This window comes from Arvicanthis niloticus, chromosome 17 (assembly GCF_011762505.2).
Source record: "Arvicanthis niloticus isolate mArvNil1 chromosome 17, mArvNil1.pat.X, whole genome shotgun sequence".
NCBI lineage: Eukaryota > Metazoa > Chordata > Mammalia > Rodentia > Muridae > Arvicanthis > Arvicanthis niloticus.
Genome location: NC_047674.1, coordinates 54,570,401 through 54,593,169, shown reverse-complemented (window position 1 = coordinate 54,593,169; position 22,769 = coordinate 54,570,401). Strand labels below are relative to the sequence as shown.

The following is a 22,769-nucleotide window of genomic DNA, read 5'->3' as shown; positions in this document are numbered from 1 at the left end:
GACAGGAAGGCTTCAGCCCAGAGGGAGCCCCGTGCTAGATGGGGCTAAGCCTGGAAGGCTTCCCGAGCGAGGTGACTGACCAAGGTCTCTCACCCAGAGACCGTGCAGTGAGAGGAGGAGGCAGGCAGGGCGCTGGAGGTTCCGAGGCTGGACCTTGGGTGGGCAGCTTGTAGCCCCCTCCTCGTGCGCCATCCGCCCCCTGCCAGGGACGCCGGTGCCGCAGGGGCTGTGAGCGGTGGGTGGCCCCCGAGAAGAGCTGTCCAGTCTGTGCCTGACGCCTCTTTTTCCTCCACTCTCTTGGTCTCTTTCAGTTGGAGGAGGACAGACTCTCGGGGCACTCCCTCCCGCGGTACAGCCCCCTGCGACGACTGGCGTCCTCCGTGTTCTCCTCCTCCACGCTGGAGACGGAGCACTACCCTCACCCCGGCGGCGGCGGTTCCTCGGGCTCCTCCGGTTCCCTCATTCAGCGCAGCCGCTCGGCTGAGAGCAGCCCCGTGCGTGCGCCCCACCGGCGCCACGCGCCCCTGGCCGCCGGCAACCACAGACTCGTCCCCTCGGTGCTCCGCATCTCGCGGTCCCAGCTGCAGCAGGTGTGGGCACGGTTCACCCACAAGACCTAGGCTGGGCTCCCCCCCCTCCTGGAGGGGGCAGGTGGGGGGGGCTGGGGAGCAGACAGACCGGTTCCTTCCCAGGACGCAATAATCACAGGCCACACAGCCCATCCCACCCACGTGCAATACGCCCCCCTAGAAGGTTGGCCCGCGATGATACTGTAAAACTCCCACCCCACCAGAGCCTCTGTCCTCAGAGGCTCCGTCTCGGGTGGGCTCCATTGCTAGGGGCCAGCCATACTGGTGCAGGGAGGGGTGGTGCGCTGACGCAGTTGGATAGGACAGGGGCCCTGAGCTGGAGCTACCAGGGGCTCCAGAATCCAGGGGGAAACCAAGGTGTAGAGGAGTTGAGGTGTTCTGGGGCAGTCTGGCTTGGGGTCAGGTTCTGTTTACTTTGTGATGTCTTGGCGGGTCAGGGTCTGATCCACCCCTGTAGGGTTGGGTTGATGGGACAGTCGGACCATCTCCGTAGGTGTGCGTCTGTCCAGCTAGTTGGCCTGGGTAGCAATGTGATAGCAGCTGGTCAAACTCGGCTTGGGTGCGGTTCGAGAGTGTCTATATTCAATGACGGGGAGTGGGCAGCCCTGTGACCCAGTGAACATTTCCCATACCACCACCACCGAGGTCAGAGTCCCTTCCCTGCCACATCTTACAAGCGCATGCGCTGTCCACGGTCACTCACACCATCCCCAAGACTCCCATGTGTCACTCACTGAGAGGCCTTCAGGAGCTGGGTATGGATAAAGGGGTTCTCCAGGACGCAGCCTGCAGCCAATATGTAGAATGGTAAAGGAAGCGGGACCTACCAGATCCTGGGCACAGGGACATTTTATTTCCTAATGAGTCCCAGACAGACTGCTCAGATCTGCCAGTCTCAGGGGACTCCTCCTGGAGGTACCCTGGGTTTGGTATAGACAGAACACAAGGTAGGCAAGTCAAGAGAGGATCCAGAGATTAGTGGGCAGATACCTGACTGCCCCCCCCCCCTCTTCTGACCACCTCAGTTTCCCAACCTGTCACTGCAGGGAGCCCACTTTTTCCTCTTCATTCCTGCCCATGCCAACCAGCAGGGCTTGGGGAGTGGTGGGAAGAGGTTACCAGAAATGGTAGCGCCCGACTGGGGAGCGGAAGAACTAGAGTGTGCAAACCGTATGTTTTGGTGAGCTTGCAGGCATCCATGTGAGAATGAATGTGCTTATCCATGGCTGTGCACAGCAGGGCTGTCAGGGATGGAGGCTCAGACTCTGTCGTGCACAATTCTGGAGAACACCATTTTCACAGACCCTGGTATGACCAGCACCTACTGAAGTTAAATGGTGCTGCAGCTGTGCGTGCGTGTGCGTGTGCGTGCGTGCGTGTGCGTGTGCGTGCGTGCGTGTGCGTGTGCGTGTGCGTGCGTGCGTGCGTGCGTGTGTGTGTGTACTGTCCTTGGTAGTTTCCTGGTCTTCTTCTGCTCTTATGCATTCTTGCTCTGACCTCTGTTTCCTCTTAACCCGGTGGCCCATCAACTTCCCCAAATATCTCTGATTTTAGTAGAGGTCTTAGGGCTCCTGGACCAATATGGGGGTGCTTACACCTAGCAGGCAGTGCCCAGAAGCCACGCTATCCATGTATGCACACGGCAGTTCTGCAAGTCAGTTCCCACAGTCACCGCTTACTTCTGTTGTTTCTAACACTAACGCTGGGCTAAGAGCATCTTTTCCATGTAGTGACCAAAGCCAGACTCACACTCTAATCCTATGCCCTTCTCAAGCCTGGCTGCTCACATCTAAAGGGTCCTCAATCCCAGGTCTCTCTTGCCCTCTGGACTGTTATGGATGGCTCTGCCTGGGCAGGAGCTGGGGGAGAGGGGCCCAGGGAGACTCCTTGGGAAAGAACAGAAACACAAAGCACAAAGGTGAGGGGTGGGGATCACAGCAGCCCCTCCCTGCTTTCAGCACTGCCCCATGCCCCTATGCCTCTATGGGATGGCAGGGCTTCTTGTTCATCTGCTCCATAAGTCAGCAGCACTGGGGTTCCAGGAAACCGAGTACTCTGCTATCTGGCATTCCTTTCCAGAAGGTTCCACCACCAGACCTGAGCAGAGTCCCGCTACAGTTGTCCCTGAGCTATTCTGAGATCCCCAAGTGCCTTAAGACTTATCAAAGACAACGGCACTGGCCCGAGTCTTGGTTTTAGCATTGTATACGTATTGCTGGTTCTCAAGCTGTCAGGAATGGGGGCTCTGCACCCACACACACACCTCTCAGTCACAAAGGACAACCCCGTGGGAAGGTAGGAGTCCTTGAAAACAAGGTCACCACTCAAAATGTTTGGCTCTCCGGAAGGCATCCCTTTGCAAAGCCTCTTTGGTGGAGGAGTTTGTAAGCCATTAAGGGCAGCCAGAGGTCATCTTGACAGAACTGCATCTTTGGGGAGGGGCCATGTTGACTTTTGCAAACTGCTTCAGTCTCCACCAGCAGCATGTGGAACTGGGTGGAGCTCTGCATGGCTTAGGGCCGAATCTCTGATTCCCAGGTGTGGTAGGGCTGTCCATGAGCCTGCACTGCGGGCAGACCCCTTTCCTTTGTAGTTTCCCAGAGAGCAGACCGAAGTGTGTGGAGAAGTGGGTGTCTGCCTGGGGAGAAGCACATGGCTTCTTTAGAGTCAGCTTTGCCAGAAGGCAGCATTCTTGGCCACGCCTGAAGCGTGGTGGCTTGGAGCTTGGCGCACACACGCTGCACACAGGGGGGTCTTCAGGTACCTGTAGTATAATCTCACAATTGGCACACAATGCTTCCTGTGAGCCAGGCCATGATCTGAGCACTTGACAAAATTAACTCACTTGAACCCCGTACTAACCTATGAGAGAGATTCTAACGCTACTGCGTTTGATGGATTAATCAGATATTCCCTTTACAGAAACTAAGTTGGTAGAAAAGCTGCCCGATGCCGAGGAACTGTGGTCTCATTCCATAGGAGTCTTTAAATGTTTTGGTGTGGGCGTAGTTTTTCTGCTGGTCCCTTCTTGGAAGAGGAGGGTTGTCTCTGGAGCATCCTTTTCTTCCCACCCACCTTGTCATATGACTGTAGCCAGATATGAGGCACCCCGGAGAACTGGGGTCAGCTAAGTTGGCTGGACTGACTACCCCCTTGGTCTCATGGGGCCCCGAGTGTCATACAGCAGCACTGGAGATAAAGTGGGCTGGCCAGGATACCATAGACGGCAGGTGCTTGGACTCCTGACTCTGGTCCCACTGGAGGGTCCTAGGGGTCAGGCTCACAGACAGCATAGATTACTTGCTGAGCACTGACAGGGGACTTTGTGAGGGTGTCACCAATTCACACAAAGAGATCAAGCAGTGACAGTACATTTCCTGCAAGGGAAGCCCACTCCAGTCTCCCCAAAACAGTCATTGCTACTGTCGTCCATTTTTTTAAATGTGAACTTTCCAAATTGTTAATTGTTGGCCTTACACACACACACACACACACACACACACACACACACACACACACACACACACAGAGTAGTTTCTGGTAAGAGCTGGTGACCTAACCCTGAGACCTCCTCCTCACTGCATCACCTGTCCAGGCTCAAAGCAAGGCAGTTCTTCAGCAGGGACAGCTGCTCAGGATGCTTGTGTGGTGTGGTGGTGGCGTGTGTGTGTGTGTGTGTGTGTGTGTGTGTGTGTGTGTGTGTGTGTTAGTATGCATGTTGCTGTGGTGAGCCCGGATGTGGAGCTACTGGAGTTTTTCCTTGTGTTTGGAGTAGGGCTGCCTAAATATGTGCAGTATTTCCTTAGAGGGAGAGGGGTGTGTCCTGAGGACTCTAGATCAGTGGGAAAATGCTGTATTAAATTCTTCATAATTAATACCCACCGCACACACTCAAGGCAGCTTGGGTCATAGCAATAACCACTAAGAATTCATCCTAATCACTAACCCTGCGCCCAATAATCTCTCTCCGAATTTCTAGTTTGAGGGAAAACAGCTCTTCCCAGTGGGTTGTGGGGTGGCACCTCTGGGCCAGGCCGGTCCTGGTTCCCTCCTTCCTACCTCTGTCCTCTGCCCTGCCTTGGTCTCTTTCTCTGGGGCAGGGCTGTCTGTTCAGGCAGGGATTGGGGGAGCCCGGGACGCTGTGGAGGGCAGCAGGAACTGTCAGTGTTAATGGGTGGTTTTGGGAAGGAACCATTGGAGGTTGGGTGCTCTCTTGGGCTGGGGACACAGATGTTGTATTCGATGCTGTCCTTGAGTTGATGTGACAGTTGGGGAGGTGCAAGTCTAGACATCTAAGAGTCTGTAACATTTGCCTATTCCAGTCTCTACTTAGATATATGGGCCACTCCTAACCAGAGAGGCAGGAGCTGTGCCCACCCCATAGCGTCTGACTTTTAAGGCATCCTTCTCCCTAAGGGAGAGGCCCCCAGGCTGAGGACCACCACCCTCAGATAACCCCACACATACTCGGTGGACTTCCCAGCCTGGGAGGCCCCTGAGCCCACCCAAAAAGAGGTGGGGAAGGAACTAGGAAACCGTCCTTAGCCCTCTCCTTTCCCTGGGGTTTCCCAGCACTCACCACTTGCCCTCGGATCCTGCACAGGCTGTGGGTTGGGGGAATGACTACCCATGCACACGCACGCGCACACTTCGCAGCCTCACGCACACTTCATCCACTCTCCGGACCGCAAACTTAACAGCCCAAACCCGGAGCGCACTCGAGACCCTGTCGCAGGTTTCTAACTGTTAGGGACCCCTGTTGCCCACTTCAGCCCTGTCCCCGCCCCAGGGCCCGTCCTCCCACTACCCCATCCCTGCAGCCGTCACACCACGAATGTACGTTCGGTCTTTTTAACCAGCTGCTACTTGGCGTGCCCCTGGTACCGCCGGCCTCGGAGTCCCCGCCCTGCCCCGTGCCCGCCCAGCCGGGACCCCAGCCCTGGTCCCCGCCCCGCCAAGCTTCCTGCTGCTAAAGTTCTTCTTTTGGGTTAGCACCCCCGCCGCCCGCCTTCGCGCTCAGTTTTGTTTGTTTTTCCCTTCTGCCGGCTCGCGGCCGCTGAGTGCCTGGCCTGGAGGCCAGACGGGGACGAGTGGGTGACTCGCCCTTCAGTGCTTCCAGGGTTAGGGTGCAGACCAGGGGCGGGGGGACGTGGGAGGAGCTGGCTCCAAGAGCCCGATCCCCGCCTCCCGATTTCGGTTACCTCACCGCCCATAGGGCTGCCCCCACCCTTGGCCTTGCAGTTGGATGCCAAAGAGCCCAGAGTTGAGGGGGAGCCAGACTTTGAGCCTTGGTCTCTCAGAGCCACCCAACCCCACTCCCTTTTGTCCGTGCTCCGATCCGCGTTCCTTGTCCCATCCCATCAGCCACTAAGGGCCCTGGGGGGCTCCTCAAACATGCCCCCACTTCCAACTCTTCCCCCACCCCATCCCCGAAAATAAAACTCAGGGACCAACATCTGCTTCCTTTGCACTTGCTCCGTCGACCCCTCCCCAAGATGGAGGGGCTTTCGTGGGGGAAGGGGCGGGTTCCAGGGCCCCTTGAGTTGACAGTATTGCCGCAGAGAGGGGCTGGCCCTTGCCACCTAAAAGGTGGGACTGATCGTGTGGGGAAACTCAGCCCCAGGACCCAATTGAGCTCCCTCCCTACAGACCCCCCCCCCAAGGGGATGGGATGGTGAGATGGGAGAGTGGTTGGCAAGACCTCCCGGAGGTCTCCAGTCCCAGCCAGTTTATTCCTGAGCCCCCCCCCCCCATCCCAAGTCTTTCCTCAGCCCCCTTTTGTATTGCAATAATACTGTATTATACGCTTGCACTATTCCCTTACCCCGCCAGCTTAAGCATGCACGAGAAACTCAAAACCACACACACACACACACACACACACACACACACACACACACACACACACGAAGACAGGACGCTTTTCTTTTCCCTTTTTTTCTTTCCTCTCTTTCTTTTTCTATTTATTTATTTATTTATTTATTTATTTATTTATTTATTTATTTATTTTCTTTCATCTCGCCCCCCCTCACCCCCGGCCCCGGTTGTCTTCCTGTTTCTCTCCGGGCTGCGTCCTCCTTAGTGTATATAGCGGCGTCAGGGGCCCCGGACTCGGGTAGAAAAGCATGCACTGAGCCCCCCCACCCCCACCCCAGACTGCGAGTACTGTACAAATCCAACACTTGAAACCGACACGCACACGCGCGGCGCCGCCACAGGGGTGGGACACGGACACGCACCCACGCGCACACGGCCGTGCACTGGCGGGGGTGGGGGCACCCCGCCGTCAGGCGTCGCTGTGCGAGGGATCTTGTGCCTTTTAAAGTCCCTGTATGTTCATGCAGACAATCCGGAGAGCTTGTGTACTACCAAATCCTGATTAAAGACGCCTTCTAGGAATCTTCGCCTTGGCCTGCTTTCTTCACCGCCCCACCCTGGTCCTGAAGGACCTCAGCTGGGGGGGCGGGGGAGGGGGGCTGGGCAGAGGGCAAGGGACTGGGCCTGCAGCTGACTGAGGGCCTCCCGCTCCTGGCTGTCTTCTTTCATGGGGGAAGGTGATGTGTGGACTCTGGTGTCTGGGATCCAACTCCAGTTGCAAATGAACAGAGAGGAATGCAATAAAGTAGGTTAGGCCCATGGACAAATGTGGCAGAGGGAGGTCGGAAGGCCTCCTGTGGGACAGGAGGCTACTGTCCTTCTGCTCCACTGCCTGAGGGAGCAGGTGGGCGGTGAAGGGGATGCAGATTTAGCTCAGGGTACGAAGGCAACGAGCTGGGACCTTAAGGTGACAACGACAGAAGCAGGGTGAACAGGCTGGAGACTGACTGCCCCTCTGTTACCATGCCTCTCTTTTGTCCCCCACCCTGGCTGGGCAGAAGGCAGAAGCTACAATACGGGTGACTCAGGAACGGACTGGGACAGGTTCTGGTTAGTGGATGAAGCTCTTCCAGATGCGGAAGAGGAAGCCGCCTTAGGGCCAGACAGCCACAGTTCCTACTGCCCAGGGAGTCGAGAAGCTCCCACACACACATTCGTTAGGTGGGGGGTGGGGCTAGGGCAGATGAAGGGAGGGAGCATTGTGAGAAGAGAGACCCTGCAATCTGGGAAATCATTCGTATGCGTGAGGGTACGCTTGATAGCCATGTCCCCACCTTCCTCTTTCCTAGCCAGAGTAAAGGGGGGGGGAGCGGGGAGTGGGGGCGGGGATTTCACCTTTGGGCAGTGGTGGAGTAGCGGGTGGCCTCTTGGCTGGACAGAACACTGAGGGAGAGCCCATAGACAGGGAGTAAGGCAGCTGATGAGGTTGGCAAGCTGCCAGGGGCCACTTGGTCCCTATGACCTCTTTCCTCTCAGGCCTAGCTAGCATGGCTCCACCGCTGGGGGCCAAAGTTCTCATCGGTGTCTGACTTTCCAGAACAGAGGAAGGGATGTAGGGCATCCCAGTCCAAATAGGCACACACCCCTCCCCTGGTCAATGAGGCAGTCAGCTAACCTGTTTGCTCTCCTCACTCAGCCCATCCCACTCCCCATACCCTTGGGACTTTGAATTGGAGTGCAGTTCCAGGTACTAGGTTTGGCAGGGGACCAGGCAAGAGTGTCACCTCCTGCATCCTGTGTGGGCCCCAGGGTGAGGTAGAATGGCCAGGTCTTCAGCATCATTGTCACAAGTACCCCATGAGAGGACAGCTCGGTGAGCTGCAAGGGGAGTCTAGGGTCTGGGCCGTTTCTCTCCCTCTGCATGTGGCACTGAGGAAATGGACATTGACTTCAGCTGGGGTTCGAAGCTTAGAGCAACTCAGGCCTCTGGGATCAGAGTGCAGACACCCAGGGCTTTTGCTCTCTCTGAGGTCCTCAGCTGGAGCTGCTTCTTCCTCAGAAAGCTTGCCGAATTTCTGAATCAACAAGGAGATGGGTTTTTTTTTTTTTTTTTTTCCATTTTTTTTTTTTTTTTTTTTTTTTTTTTTTTTTAAACAGTCTCATTCTGGAGCTTACCATGTAGACCAGGCTGGCCCTTCACTCACAGAGGTCCCTGGCTTCTGAGTGCCGGGATTACAGCAACCAGGGAACTTCACAATAAGTGGGGTTTCTCAGCTGTGTCGCCTGCAGATTGAGGGGCAGGAGTTCAGAGACTCAGAGATGGACTTTTATAAAACATCCAGGTGAACCGTGCCAAGGCCTGGGAGCCAAAGCCAACATGGGAGCCGCATAAAGGTCACTGCCCTGGGGATGGTGTGGGTGTGGGCTCCTCCAGGCCAGCCACCCTCCACCACTCCACACAGCTGGGATGGGGGCTGGGCACTCTGCTGTGCCTCCCACACTTTCCCTCAGGGTTCCAGGACCAAGCACACAGAAAGTGTCCTGGAAACACCATCAGACTGGAGACTGGAGATACCATCAGACTGAGTAAAGACAAGATTAAGAAAGCAAATAGCTCAGTGGGTATCCCTGAGAGGCAGAGAGAGCATTCTGCTCCTATCCAAGGAAGAGAAAACCTCCTTAGTAAAACAGTAGCTGAGAGGGGGCCTGGGGGATTCAAACCGAAACGCCAACATATCCAGGTTTCTGTGGGTGGCCCTGTTAGCAAAGCCCTGGGATTTACACCCCCTCCCCAAAGGCAGAGGCTCTTCTACTCTCCTGTGAGGGCAGCAGTGAGGGACTATCAAATTCTGGGCCTTGGTCACCCTGGTCAACATATTTTCCAGTTTGGGCCAGTGCTCAGTGCTGCTTGCTGCCTCATTGGTCTGGTTGGTTTTCAGTTCTGCCCCTTTCCAGACAACTAGGGGAGAGGGCCTTAGATGGAGGAAAAGGTAGTTTTGTTTGTGGTTTTCCCCGCTGGTGGAAAAGGTTGGGTCTCATGCTTTGAACGGGCAGAGGATCCAGGACTTGGCCAGGTGTGCAGCAAGGACAAGTCAGTAGAGAGAGGCTGAGGTGGGCCCAGGGGCTGTGCTGAGGGGGCGTTTCTGGTGCTGGCTGAGAAGGCATGAGCAGAGCTCCCAAGTGCCTTCCTGACCTTGATTGCCGGTGGCCATGGTCCCCATCACCACTTAAAGTCACCTTTTCCACTTGGCCAGCTATTTTCTGTAGCTATAACACTGGCAAGGAGCTCCAACAATGGTCCACCACACAGTCAATACCTTAAGGTTTGCTGAATGAATGGTTGAAGAAAAGTGAAAACACAGAATAAAGAAAGAAAGAAAAGAAAGTGGCTACTAGGGTCTTTGGCGGGATGCAGAGCTTCTAAGGAAGCCTCCAGACCATCAGAAATTCCTGTGGGCACCACATGTCTCTGCGTCTGTGTTTGTAGAACAGCGTGCACAGGACTGTAGAGACCAGAGGTCATTCTAGCATCTTCTATTGCTCTCCACCGCACTTTTCAAATAAAGAAAAAACTGATTGGTTTCTTTTATGAGTGTATTGGCCTGTATATTTGTGTCTGTGTATCACACATGTGCCTGAGGCCCACAGAGGTCAGAAGAGAGCATCAGAGCCCCTGGAACTGGAGTTATGGTGACTGGGAGCCACCACATGAGTGCTGGGAACCAAACCTGGGTCCTCTGCTGAACACCTCTCTACCCTCTTCACCTTATTTTGATACAGGGTCACTGTCTGAATCTAGAGTGCATCAATTTGTTAGGCTGGTTGGCCAGCAAGCCAGGGAAATTTTCCTGTCAGCTCCCCAGATGTGTGCTACCTGCGGGTCTTTTATTTGGGTGCTGGTGAGCTGAAGTAGGGTCCTCATCCAACACATTCACTCCCACTGAAATCAGCTCCCCAGCCCTCTGCCGTGGCTTTTCCTCTGTCTTCTTGAGACAGTCTTACTATAGAGCCCTGGCTGCCCTTGAATTCACTGTTTAGCCCAGTTTGACCAAAGACCCATGACAATCTTCCTGCCTTTGTCTCCTTGCTGTTAGGGTTACAGGCTTGTACCAGAACCTCAGCTCTACGCCATCCTTCCTGCCATTACTCCCACTCCCACACTGAGTCTCTAGTGGGGATGGTGGATGTTGCAGAGGGGAAGTTGGGAAGTCTCCAGTTTGACGAATGTGCAGCCTTGCAGATTCTGGTCTCACTCTCTACCAGCCTCAGAGCTGTGTGCAGGAAAGCTGCACACATCCCAAAAGGCACCATGATGTCCAGGCTCCCAGGCTGGGCAAGCAGTGAGCAGAGCCAGGGGGAGGGAGCAAACACTCCGAGCACTCTCCAGACCTGTTTCTTATGTGACCCATCTCCTTTTCTGCTTAGGACCTCTGTGGAGTGAGCACCAGTTCTCTCCCTTATGTAGAGTGCCTTGCTCCACTCAAGTAAATGCGTCACTGCCTTATTAAATTCCTGACCCGTAGATTTTTATTGTATAGCATAGCAACTAGAAACCTTTGTGTGTGTGCAAGCCAGAGAACAACCTCAGTTATCGTTCCTGAACTTTGGGTTCTGTTGTTTGTTCTTCAAGACAGGGTTTCTCTGTGGAGCCCTGGCTGTCTTGGAATTCATTCTGTAGACCAGGCTGGCCTCAAAGTCACATAGATCTGCCTGCCTCTGCCTCCTGAGTGCTGGGATTAAAGGCCTGCCCCATGCTCTGCTTTGTTCCTTTAGACAGAGTTTCTCACTGGGGTCTGGGGCTTGCAGGCCAGGCTAGGGTGGCTGCCCAGTTAGCTCCTGAAACCTACCTATCTCTACTTCCTCAGCACACAACGGGCTGGAACTCAGGTTGCAAACACTTTCCCAACTGAACCACCACCCAAGTCCCTGCTCATTTAAAAGAATAATTAAAATATAATTACATCATTTCCCCTTCCTTCCCCCCCCATCAGTTTCTCCTATATCCCCCCTCATTCTCTGAAACTGATGGCCTAGATTCTTTGATTATTATTGTTATATACCACAGACATATGCACATACACACAAATATGTAAACACAACCCGCTGAGTTCATTTACCATGTCCTGTATGTATGTGAGTTCAGAGCTGACTGCTTTGTATGTATTAGATAGGCAACTGGGGGGCTGAACCTTTCTCTCAGCAGCCCTCAGTTGACTGTAGTTCTTCGTTTAGGGGTGTATCCCCATGACCTGCTCTTTTTAAAAACACTCTTATATATAACTCTGTTTCCCAAGAGCCAGGGTTACAAGTATGTGTCAGCACAGGTAGACAAGGACCTCTTGGATGGATGGATGGATGAGAAACAACCCTCCAGGACTTCTTTTACAAAAGTGACAGAGAGCAAGAGTGAGCGAGCAGGGGGGGGGCAGAGGGAGAGAAAGAGAGAGAGAGAAAGAGAGAGAGGGAGAGAGAGCTCCATGTAAACACATAGAAGCATCTGATAAACAGGTAGAAATGGAAGCTGGTGAAGACTTGGTGAGTGAATGGGAAGGCTTTGCAGAAGACGTGTTGAACGGCAACAGGGATTTATCCTGTGAATAGAGGGTCAGGGGTCCATGTGTGAGATGCAGGACACACTCAGGAGATGCTGAGGCAGGGAGGGAGAGGATGAGAACCGGGGTAGGGGTGAGAGATTGTTAGAGTGCCAAGCCAAGGATGGGTTCTGTGACATGTTCACTGAGACGACCACTGCAGAGAGAGAGACAGAGTGGCATCTGAGCTTCAGGAAGTTCAGTTGTGCTGTGTAAGAAGGATGGCTGGCAGGGCAAGCACTGAGGCAGCAGTCCGGGGGGGAGGGGGCTGTGGAAGACTAGGCTGGCAGAATAAAGTCCATGTGGCCCTGGGGGAGCAGACACAGATGGACTGTGGTGCTGGAGGTGACAGATGATTTCCATTTTGGAGCTTCTGGTCTGGATACCATGTTGGTTCAGAAAGGCAAGGATGTGTTCATAGGCCTAAGAAAGTGCTGGACACTGAGCACTGCCTCTCAGCAAACCGATCGGCTTGATGTAATGTTGAGGATGTCTGTAGAGTGGATTGAGGCACAGAGAACAGACCAAGAAGTGTAGGAGACCACCAGTTCTGCCTCGGGCCTTTCTAGTCTAGAAGAGTGGAGGAAGAGAGGACGTAGAAGTCTCACAGCAGGAAAAGGTCCAGCCATGATGGGACTGCCAAGAGCTCCACACACAGCTTCAAAGCAGAAAGCTTAACTGAGTTCCAGAGAGAGAGAGAGAGAGAGAGAGAGAGAGAGAGAGAGAGCAAAGACAGGAAGGAAAAAGGCTGGCGCTCCACTGGCCAGGCTTGTGCTCTAGTTGTAAAAGGATGCCCCTAACAGGGTCCTGTGGTTCTGGGCGGCAGCTGCAGAGGACCTGCACCCTGCTAAAGGGATCAACGTAGGCTGGCTAACTGGGATATGTCCGCATATCTCATCTCAGTAAAAGACTCAGCCCCTCCTGCCTGGTCACCTACAAAAGAAAGGTTTTTTGAAATCCTGCTGCTTTCTGGTTCTTTCTTGTCATACTCTGAAGTTGTCTCTGTCTGGTGAGGGGAGGTGAGGGCAGGAGACAGCAGAGCCTAGGACCTAGGTCTGTCCCTAGGATCTCAGGGATTCCCTGAGCCTTACTAGATACTGGGGAGCATTCTGGGACCTGAGGAGGACACGGTAAGACCAAGATAGACCCGTGGTTAACCTCTGACAGATGTTTCTGGGGAGGTGGGAGTCTCCTAGCTTAGGGTGCAGGTGAGGCCTCCTGAGGTCCAGGAAGGTAGTGACCTCAACGGGTCCCTGTGTGTGCCCCTTACAGGTATTCTCTGTGGCGCCCCCATTTGAGGTGAATGGCCTTCCACGAGCTGTGCCTCTGGGCTTGCCCTACCAGGACTTCAAGAGAGACCTCTCTGATTATCGAGAACGGGCCCGGCTGCTCAACAGAGTCCGGAGGGTGGGCTTCTCACACATGCTGCTCACCGCCCCCCAGGTCCCATTGGCTCCCTTTCAGCCTCAGGCCAATGGGAAAGAGGGAGAAGAGGAAGAGGAGGAGGAAGAAGAAGAGGAGGAAGAAGAAGAGGAGGAAGAAGATGAGGAGGAAGAAGAGGAAGAAGAGGAAGATGAAGATGAGGAGGAGGCAGGGGCCCTTGGGGAGGTGCTGGGGCCTCGAAGTGGCTCTGGCAGTGAGGGCAGTGAGCGGAGCACTGAGCGGAGCCAGGAGGGTGCTCCATCCACACTGCTGGCTGATGACCAGAAAGAGGCCAGGGGCCGGGCCTCCATGGCTGATGGGGACCTGGAGCCAGAGGAGGGCTCCAAAACACTGGTGCTCGTCTCCCCCGGTGACATGAAGAAGTCACCAGTCACTGCCGAACTGGCCCCTGACCCTGATCTGGGCACCTTGGCTGCACTCACCCCTCAGCATGAGCGGCCTCAGCCCACTGGAAGCCAGCTGGATGTATCCGAGCCCGGCACCCTGTCCTCCATCCTCAAGTCTGAACCCAAGCCCTCAGGACCTGGAGCAGGGATTGGGGTTGGGCTGGTGGCTCCTGGGGCTGGGGTCACAGCAGTGACATCACCCTTCACCAAAGTCGAAAGGACCTTTGTTCACATTGCAGAGAAATCCCACCTCAACGTCATGTCTTCCGGAGGACAGGCCTCCAGGCCTGAGGAGTTGAGCACTGGGGGCGAGTTGGGCCTGGAGATGCTCTCTGAGGGGGGCACGGCAGAGGAGGGGGCCCCAGCGCCTCTGGAGGATGGCATGGCTTTGGCAGGGCTGGATGGGACTGAGATGGAAAGCTGTGCCCTGTCTGGCCCTCCCGGGGAAACACCCTCAGAGGTAGTCACAGACTCGCTGCCCAATGGCCTAGCCCTTGTTGATGGGCCAGCTTCAGCGTCCCCACAAGAGCCAATAACCAAGAAAGGGACCACGGTCTCCCCCAGCCGCCAGGCTCTGCCAGGGTCTCGGCCCAGGAGCCGGATTCCTGTCTTGTTGTCTGAAGAGGATACAGGCTCAGAGCCTTCGGGCTCACTGTCGGCCAAAGAGCGGTGGAGCAAGAGGGCTCGGCCACAGCAGGACCTGGCTCGGCTGGTGATGGAGAAGAGGCAGGGCAGGCTGTTGCTGCGGCTGGCCTCGGGAGCCTCATCCTCCTCCAGCGAGGAGCAGCGCCGTGCCTCTGAGACACTCTCAGGCACCGGCTCTGAGGAGGACACACCTGCCTCAGAGCCCACAACAGCCTTGCCTAGGAAGGCTGGGCGGGCAGCGACCACCCGGAGCCGGATTCCCCGCCCCATCAGTGTGTCCATGCCTGCAGAAGGCCAGCAGCTTCCTGGCAGATCCCATGGTGCGGCCTCAGAGACCAACTCGGCCATCACCAGCAGGTGAGAGACCCTTGCCAGCCTTGGTTGTGGGCAGAGTGACCACAGGTCCTCCTGGGGACTTCTCAGAGCCAATGTCAGGAGCTATGACACCCTCAGATACCTCTCGGGTCTACCAGTGCCCTCTCTGGGCACAGTGTCATTTGCGGTTTAGTGACTGTTGTTGGGCTCAAGGGAACAAGAACAGCATAGTCAGAGGGGACATGGTGAGGTGTCCCCCCCCCCCCCCGGGGGGAAGCTGATGGTATGCCATGGGACATTTGAAGCCAAAAGGTAAAGCATCCAGTAACGTATGACATAGTATTTTAATATTAACATAAGTACATTCTAGATTAGAATGCAAAACCCAAGGGAATTTTAAACATGCATATGACCCTTAAGGATGATCTGTAGCTGACCCCTGTCAAAATGCAGGATGGAACACCAGACCTCGGTTTCCTCCTGTGTGCCTGGCCTCTTCCATCTTACCCAGCTCTGAGAATGCAGATCTCTAGGACTCAGTGCTCAAAGGCATTCTGAAAACGTCCCTCCTGTCGTCTCCCCCTCCCCCCCCCCCCCCCCCCCCCCGTCTCCCTTCCCCTGTTCCCTTTCTCTTGTCCTCTGTCGCTCCGCAGGCTCCAGCTGCAGAAGCCCTCAGGGTTGGCCCCTGCTGCTGACCTCCGTCCCAAACAGTCCGCGAGCCGGGGGCCCGGCCCAGGTCGCGCCCAAGTCTCCAAGCCCGCAGCACCCCGTAGTCCCGGCCTCCCCGCCTCCACCGCGCGCCACCCCAGCGGGTCCCCGCGGAGCCAGTCCCTGCCCCGCAAGGAGAGCTCCTCCCCTTCGCATCAAGCCCGGCCTGGCGTCCCTCCATCCCGGGGGGCCCTCCAAGTCAGATCTCAGCCGGAGGCCTCCCCGGGGGCCCCCAAGAAAGGACCCAGGGGGAAACAACTGCAAACTCAGCGCGCAGCAACCAAAGGCCGGGCGGCGGTTTCAGAGGGTCGGCCCGGGACCAGATAATGACACCCGCCTGCGGCTCTCTGCGGCACTCCCTACCCTCCCCCCGGTCCCCACCCGCAGCCGGCCACACTGGAGCAGCTTCCAGCACAGCCTTACGCGCCGCGCGCCACCGCGGCCCCAGCTTCCCGCCTGCACCCACCAGGACGCACGTGAGCACATGTTGTGCCCAGCAGCCCAGCCAGCCCACTGACCCAGGAGGGGGCGTCTGTCTGTCTCTGCGTCCTGCCTCCTTCCTGCCGCCCCTCTTGCAGGGTCAGGCTCACAACAGATCCTCTGCCCCGGGAAGGCTCAGCCACTCATCGCTCCGAAGACTCCGCTTCCGGAGCCGGTCCCCTTCACACGCCAGGTCTTGGCTGATCTCTAGCTTCCAAGGAGCTTACACATGCTTACACCTCCTGCGACCCACCGCGTCCCCTTAACCCCCACCTTCTTGTAGCCAGCCCCCAAACCTACCCAACAGGAGAAACAGCCTCAAACTCCCTAAGTGCGCAGGCTCTGGCCTGCCCAGTCTCCTAGGAGCCATGGTGACCATAGAAGGCCAAGCTGGGATCGGAGAAGTGGGACCCAGGGGTCATTGATCTATTTAGACTTAAGGGGACACCTCCGGCCTTGCTAAAATCAGCTCTGTGAAAGGCACGGGCTGTGTGATTCTTTGCTCCCTCCAGTCTTTGGGGAGCAGATATCCCTTCCCTGAATAGGAATGAATGGGGTCGCTGGGAGTGAGCACCTGCCCTCCTAGGCAAGTGTTTCCCAGAGGGAATCTGGAATGGGGCTTTTAAAAGGTTACTCACTTCTCTGGTCCTCTGGTCTAGTACTCAGGACCCCTTACCATCAGGAAGTCCTTCCTGCTGTCTAACCTCAATCCTGCGTACTGCAGTTTCAGCCAGCTCTCCTCTCTCAAGTTCCACACCGGTGGAGAGTGGCTGGCTATCACCTTCTGTGTGTTGGTCATTTGGATGGGGTTGGGGACTCTCTTCTGGCTCTTGTCCTTCTTCCTGACATCTCTACTGTGGGAATAGGCTGGCTCAGGCACCATCCTCCTAAGTGGGCTGGGGTAGACCCGGCTCCTCCGGGAGGCAGAAGGGCCTTCTCACTTTAAAGTGTGTGTGTGATGTAGCTCGTGCCCACCCCCACCCCCACCCAGGTCACCCTGAGCCCTTCTTGCTGAGCCAGCCCACACAGCTGAGCTGCTCTGTGCCTGACATGGGGCCTCCTCCTGCATTTTGGCTTCTGCATAGTTCACCCATCTCATCAGGAGCGTCAGCTGCTAACATCTGTAGCAAACTGCATCCTGGCTGCAGGTGGGACAGGCCACCGTCCTGTCTGGGCCAGGGATTCCCTGCGGGTCTCCTAGAAAGTACTCACAGCCTCCACCCCCTGTTCTGGCCCCTGTGTCCTTCCCTGAGCCACAGAGAGCAAACCAAGACATTGTGGCGAAGGAAGGCCTCAGTATGCCACCGACCTGGCCACATCTACACCTGTGCTGACTGGCTGGGAGCAGCTCGTGCCAGCTGAACTCCTCACGTAGGGTCAGCAGGTCTGGGCAGCTTCCATGCCAGAAGGCAGCTCTACAGACCAGCCAGGGGAGGACACCAGGGTGGATAGTCTTTGAGACCCATCCATGCTGACGCAGAAGCTCCCAGAACACTCAGGAAACCTCTCTGAATACAGTTACCTTTGTCACCCCAAGACCCTCTAACTGTCCCCTAGTCCAGTGAAGGGACAGAGGGTTCGCTCCCTCCCACCCAGAGCTTTTATGAATGACAATCAGCTCATGCCAGGTGGGGACCAGGGCATGACCCCAGTGCCCAGGCCCTGGGCCAGCCCCTTGCCACCAACCGAACTGTGAATGTAGGTCCCCCACTCCATCTCATTTCTGCCGTAGGACCAACACCACCCAGGTTTGGGGATTGGAAGAAGGGAAGGCCTAGGAGAGCCCCGGGCTCACCCCACCCCCAACCACAGCCAATGCTCCAGCTGGTACAGATCAGATGCAAAGGCCAGCCTAACCCTTGGGATTCCAGACCTACAGAGGGCTCCATCTGACCTCAGGCTTCAGTCAGTGATGCCATCGGGCTGGGAGGAAGGAGGGACAGAGGACCAGCAGAGGTGGGCGCTCAGGGGGCGAAGTGGTTCCTCTCCCCAGGAAGGAACCAGGGCGGAGGAAACCACATCTCCTGATGCCCCGCACCTGAGCCGCTGCCCTTTCCTTGAGGACCATCCGTCCCCTGCACTAGGCCCTTCAGGTTCCTTTTCCTCCTCTCTGAGAGTGGCACAGTACCACCACCGTCTCTGTGACCCCCATCCTGACTGCCTGTGTCGCTGGCTCAGATGTGGGGTATGCTCACCTTAATGCGCCTTCCCTCCATAGCTGTACCGTGTGCAGAGGGTGCAGGAGAAGGGCCCTGCCCCAGGCACATGACTCTCTAGCTTCTCAGCTCCTCCCCAGGGGCCTGGCTTGCTCAGTCTTCTGAGCCCCCTGGGTAGGTGTTGGGGGACAGGGAGTTGTCCTCCCCCTCCCTAGGAAGCAACAGAAGAATGTTTACACGCCATACAGAATGTAACAGCCCTTGCCCACCCCTCCCAGTCACTGCATGGCCTCTGCCCGCCCTGTGCCTGCCCACACCCCTGACACCAACACCTTGCAAGTCGCTGTCACAACTAGATCGGGTTTCAGAAGGGAAGTAGCCATCACACCATTAAAAAGCCTGTGGACCTTTCTGTTGGCCTGGACTCTTTTTCCCTTTAGGGAGGGCAGGGCAAAACCCAGCCCCTGAGGGTGGGGCATTGGTGGGAGACAAGATAACAGATGGTGTTAAGTGGGCAGAGACGTCTTCTCCACAGAGGAGGAGAAGGAAGTTCAGGTCTGGTATAGGTGATTTGTTCAGGGTCTCGCAGAAGGGATTTCCATCCTAGCAAAAGCTCCTACTGAGCCCCTTGGTTGTCTTTGGTGAGGGCAGTAGAGTCTCTGTTTGGCTCAGCACAGAGAGAGGAAAGAAGCGAAACTGTCGTTTCCTTGAAGGAAGCAGATAGAATCAAGTGTTTCCGGAGAAGCAGCCAGCATAGCAGCTTACAGGCAATGCCACTGCAAAGCCCACCCTGCCCACACACCTGTGGCATGGCTTCTGCACTCGCACAGGTGTATTCTGTGGATACACTTGTGAAGCACCAGAGCCTTGGCTATGAATCTGAAACACAAGAAGTTCTGAAAACAGTGAGAATCTTCCTTAGATGGGTACATGGTCATTTGGTATTGAAGCCCAAAGGGAAAGCTAGGCTTGGTGGCCTCATGCCTGTAATCCCAGCAGCCATAGAACCCAAAGCAGAGGGATTTGGAGAGCTCAAGGCCAGCCTGGACTACATAGTAAGTTCAAGACCAGCCTAGGCTAAATATTAAGCCATCTCAAAAGAAAGAAAGAAAGAAAGAAAGAAAGAAAGAAAGAAAGGAAGGAAGGAAGGAAGAAAGGAAGGAAGAGAAAAAAGAAAAAGGAAAAGCCATGGGAAGCTGTTTATAGCACTAATTTCACTTACGTATGTTTTCAGTGGAATGAAAAAAATTTTTGAGACAAGATCTTCCCAGGTAGCCCAGGCTAGCTGCAAATGTGCCATCTTCCTGCCTCAAACTCCCAAGTTCTGGGATAACGAGAGTGTACCACTATGCTTAGTTAGATGGAAATATTCATGTCGTGGATTATGAGACAACACTGCTCTTGACCACTATTTATAATATATGGACTATGCATGGAATTACTTTCCTTCCCTTAAAAAAAGTATTTCATCTCTCTATCTTCTGTGATGTCACTGGTTTTGGTAATAGATTGTGGACTGGAAAAAGAAATGGCTTGAGAGCAGTCCTGACGGCCATTGGTTGGGACAGGTCAGCAGGGCAAGGTCCATACATGTGATGAGGACTCAACCACCCCAAAACAGAGGAAGTAGCCCTTTGGGGTTCTTATGAGCCAGTCTCCACAACTAAGAAGCCACATGTGAGGGGTACAGGGAAGCAGCTGGGTGCCAAGTGTCCGTGGCCCACGGGGGGTGGCTGGATGAAGGGAGACTGCCATGGAAAGGAGCAGGAAGTACACTTTGGATTTTGAGTCCCAAACTCACCAGAAGTGAGTCTTTTTACTTAGTGGACACAAGAACAGTTTTCTCCCCCAGACCTGGCTCTGGGCCACACTGGGGTGGGAAGCGAGATCACCTGGGTTTGAAAGCCCATCCCTTCCTGGGGTGCTACCCTTGGATATCCAGAACCTCAGCCTCCTGGGACCCCTTCCTCTCACTTGAAGGCCAGTGGGCTCCGGGGCCTTCTGTGGGGCCCAATGTACCATCACTTTCATCCCGTTTAACATGTCCAGAGCAGGACATACTTGTCGTAAACGCTAAAAGCGTATCAAATAAAAGACAACCCCTGTGCATGACTCCGACCATTGGGAGATGACTTGTGGATGGCTTGGTGTGCACCATCACAGACCTTTTTTTATGTTTATAATAATGCCTCTCTCTCTTTCTCTCTGTCCATATATATTTCTTATAAATAAAAAAGGAGCATATTATATCTACTGTTCAGAAGTGTGGCTTTTGTTTTTCTTCAGTTTTTCAAGACAGGATTTCTCTGTGTAACCGCCCTGGCTGTCTTGAACCTCTCTTTGTAGACCAGGCTGGCCTAGAACTCACAGAGATCCACCTGCCACTGCCTCCCTAGTGCTAGGATTAAAGACGTGTGCCACCACTGCCCAGTTCAGAGATGTGACTTTTATTCCCAACAGTATGCACTGAAATACAGATCCACACCATCCTGAGAGGCGAGGGTCAGATCCAGAGTCTGGTGCATGCCAGACATATGTGCGCCTCCTGAGCAGTCTCCAGATCCCCTCCATCTCAAAACTGTTGATATTAATCTATAAAATATATAAATGCACGTATTTATATATTAATTATTCAGTATATAAACATATGTCATGTATAACTTTCAGAAGCCAGTTCTCTCCTTCTACCACATGGGTCCTGAGAATTTATAACCTCGGGTGCAGTCTCTGCAGCAAGCGCCTGTACCTTCTGCGCCATCTTCCCCGCCCCTCCTCCACCTTTTAAAGGTTATTTTGTTGTTTTATAATTTACGCAATTGTTATATAATTTATATAATTTCCAATCAGCTGTAGAGCAAACATCCCCGCCCTCCACAGAGACACCCCTCTCCACTAGTTACCCTTTACTCATTTTGGCTGTCAGCCTCACAACCTTAGGCCGTCGCTAATCTACTTTCCATGGATAGATCGACCTATCTGGGGCCCTGGGAATGTAACTCTGGGTAGAATTCTTAACTCAAGGCCATGGGTTTGAATCCTGACACTGCATAAACCGAGTATGTTTGCAGAAGTCTGCAATCCCAACACTCAGCGGGCAGAGGCAGAGGATTAGGAGTCATCCCCAGACAGTGAGTTCCAGGCTGGACTGGATACATGAAACTGTCTCAAACCAGAAACCCCCAACTGCCTACGTTAGACATTTTATATACATTTTATATATACATATATAGGATGGCTTTGTGACCTTTTGATTACACAGTTTCTTTCCCTTTATAATTAACAAACGATATGCCACTGACACAGTGTTTGGACACACAGCCATTTACTTATCCACCCATAAACTGAATATTTTGATTATTACAATTACTACTATGTACAAGTTTTTTTAGTATGTTTCATTACTTCTCTCTCTGTGTATATGTATGTATATGTGTATATGCATGTGTGTATGCATGTGTGTATGTGTAGTGAATTACTATGTCATTGAATAATGCCATGTTTAACATTTTGAGGAATCATCAAATGTCCATTTTTTTCCATTTGTCCCCACATTGACAATGACACCCCCCCCCCCCGTGTACTTTTTATGACTACATAATGTCGCCCCACACAGACATTTTGTATCTACTTCACCAGTTCCCTATGGCTTCTCATTACACTACTGCTTGCTGTTCCAAGTCGTGCTGTCTTCAGCATCATGGCTCTGGCACCCCCACTCATTCCTGTAAATGCTGATCTAGAATTCCCAGAATAAACGGACACATGAAAAGTGGCAACTTCTTCTACTTTTAAATTGTGCATTATTGAGATGATATGAGATATCAGTTAATTATGTCAGCATCCACCCCATAAATCATCTCCTCAACCCATTTCTCCTTTGAGAAGGGTTTTGTGTGGCCCAGGGCAGTCTCAAACTCACTATGTAGCTCGAGGTAATATTTGAATTCCTGATCTTCCTGCCTCACCCACTGAGTGCTGGGGTTATTGGTCTCCTCCTGTTTCTTCAATAAACTGTCTGGGCCATTTCTGGGCTGCACCTCTCTCAGAGGCCACGTTAGGCACCAAGCCTTTTCAGACTCACAGGAACAAGTACAGTGTGTTCTCAAACATGTGGTTGGGAATCATTTTCTATGTGCTACGTAAATTGACACATGTAACTCAAGACTGGGAGCATTAAGAAACACCCCTTGTCAGGTGTGCCTCTTAAAAAAAAAAAAAGCTAAGTGATTATTTTTCATGTTTAAAAGTTTTCAAGGCAGCAGGATGTGTTGGCTCACATCTTTAATCCCAGCACCTAGGAGCCAGGGGCAGGCGGGTCTCTGTGAGTTCAAGTATTACCTATATTGCCCAGTCTATGTAGAGTTCCAGGAAAACCAGGGCTATAAAGAGAGACCCTGTTCCAAAAACAAAGCAAAACAAAACAAAACTTTTTTTTTTCTTTTCTTTTTTTTTTTTTCGAGATAGGGTTTCTCTTTATAGCTCTGGCTGTCCTGGAGGCTGGTGGCGTGCGCCACCACTGCCCAGCAAAACAAAACTTTTCAAGGGGCTGGAGATATGGCTCGGCAGCTAAGAGCACGGCTGTTCTTCCAGAGGACCTGGGTTTGATTTCCAGGATCCACACGGCAGCTCACAACTGTC

At 54.0% G+C, this 22,769-nt stretch overlaps 1 protein-coding gene across 3 annotated transcripts in view; it reads left to right on the top strand.

The window, feature by feature from the left end:
- Ttbk1 (tau tubulin kinase 1) overlaps nucleotides 1-20,378 on the top strand; it is a 44,977-nt gene extending 24,599 nt beyond the window's left edge. For all 3 annotated transcript variants that reach the window (XM_034521850.2, XM_076915303.1, XM_076915304.1), the window contains 2 exons: nucleotides 13,271-14,829; nucleotides 15,441-20,378. In XM_034521850.2, coding sequence (XP_034377741.1) covers nucleotides 13,271-14,829; nucleotides 15,441-15,822 — 1,941 coding nt within the window. In that variant the 3' untranslated portion in view covers nucleotides 15,823-20,378. The remainder of the gene's footprint in view (nucleotides 1-13,270; nucleotides 14,830-15,440) is intronic.
- The last annotated feature ends 2,391 nt before the right edge of the window (nucleotides 20,379-22,769 follow it).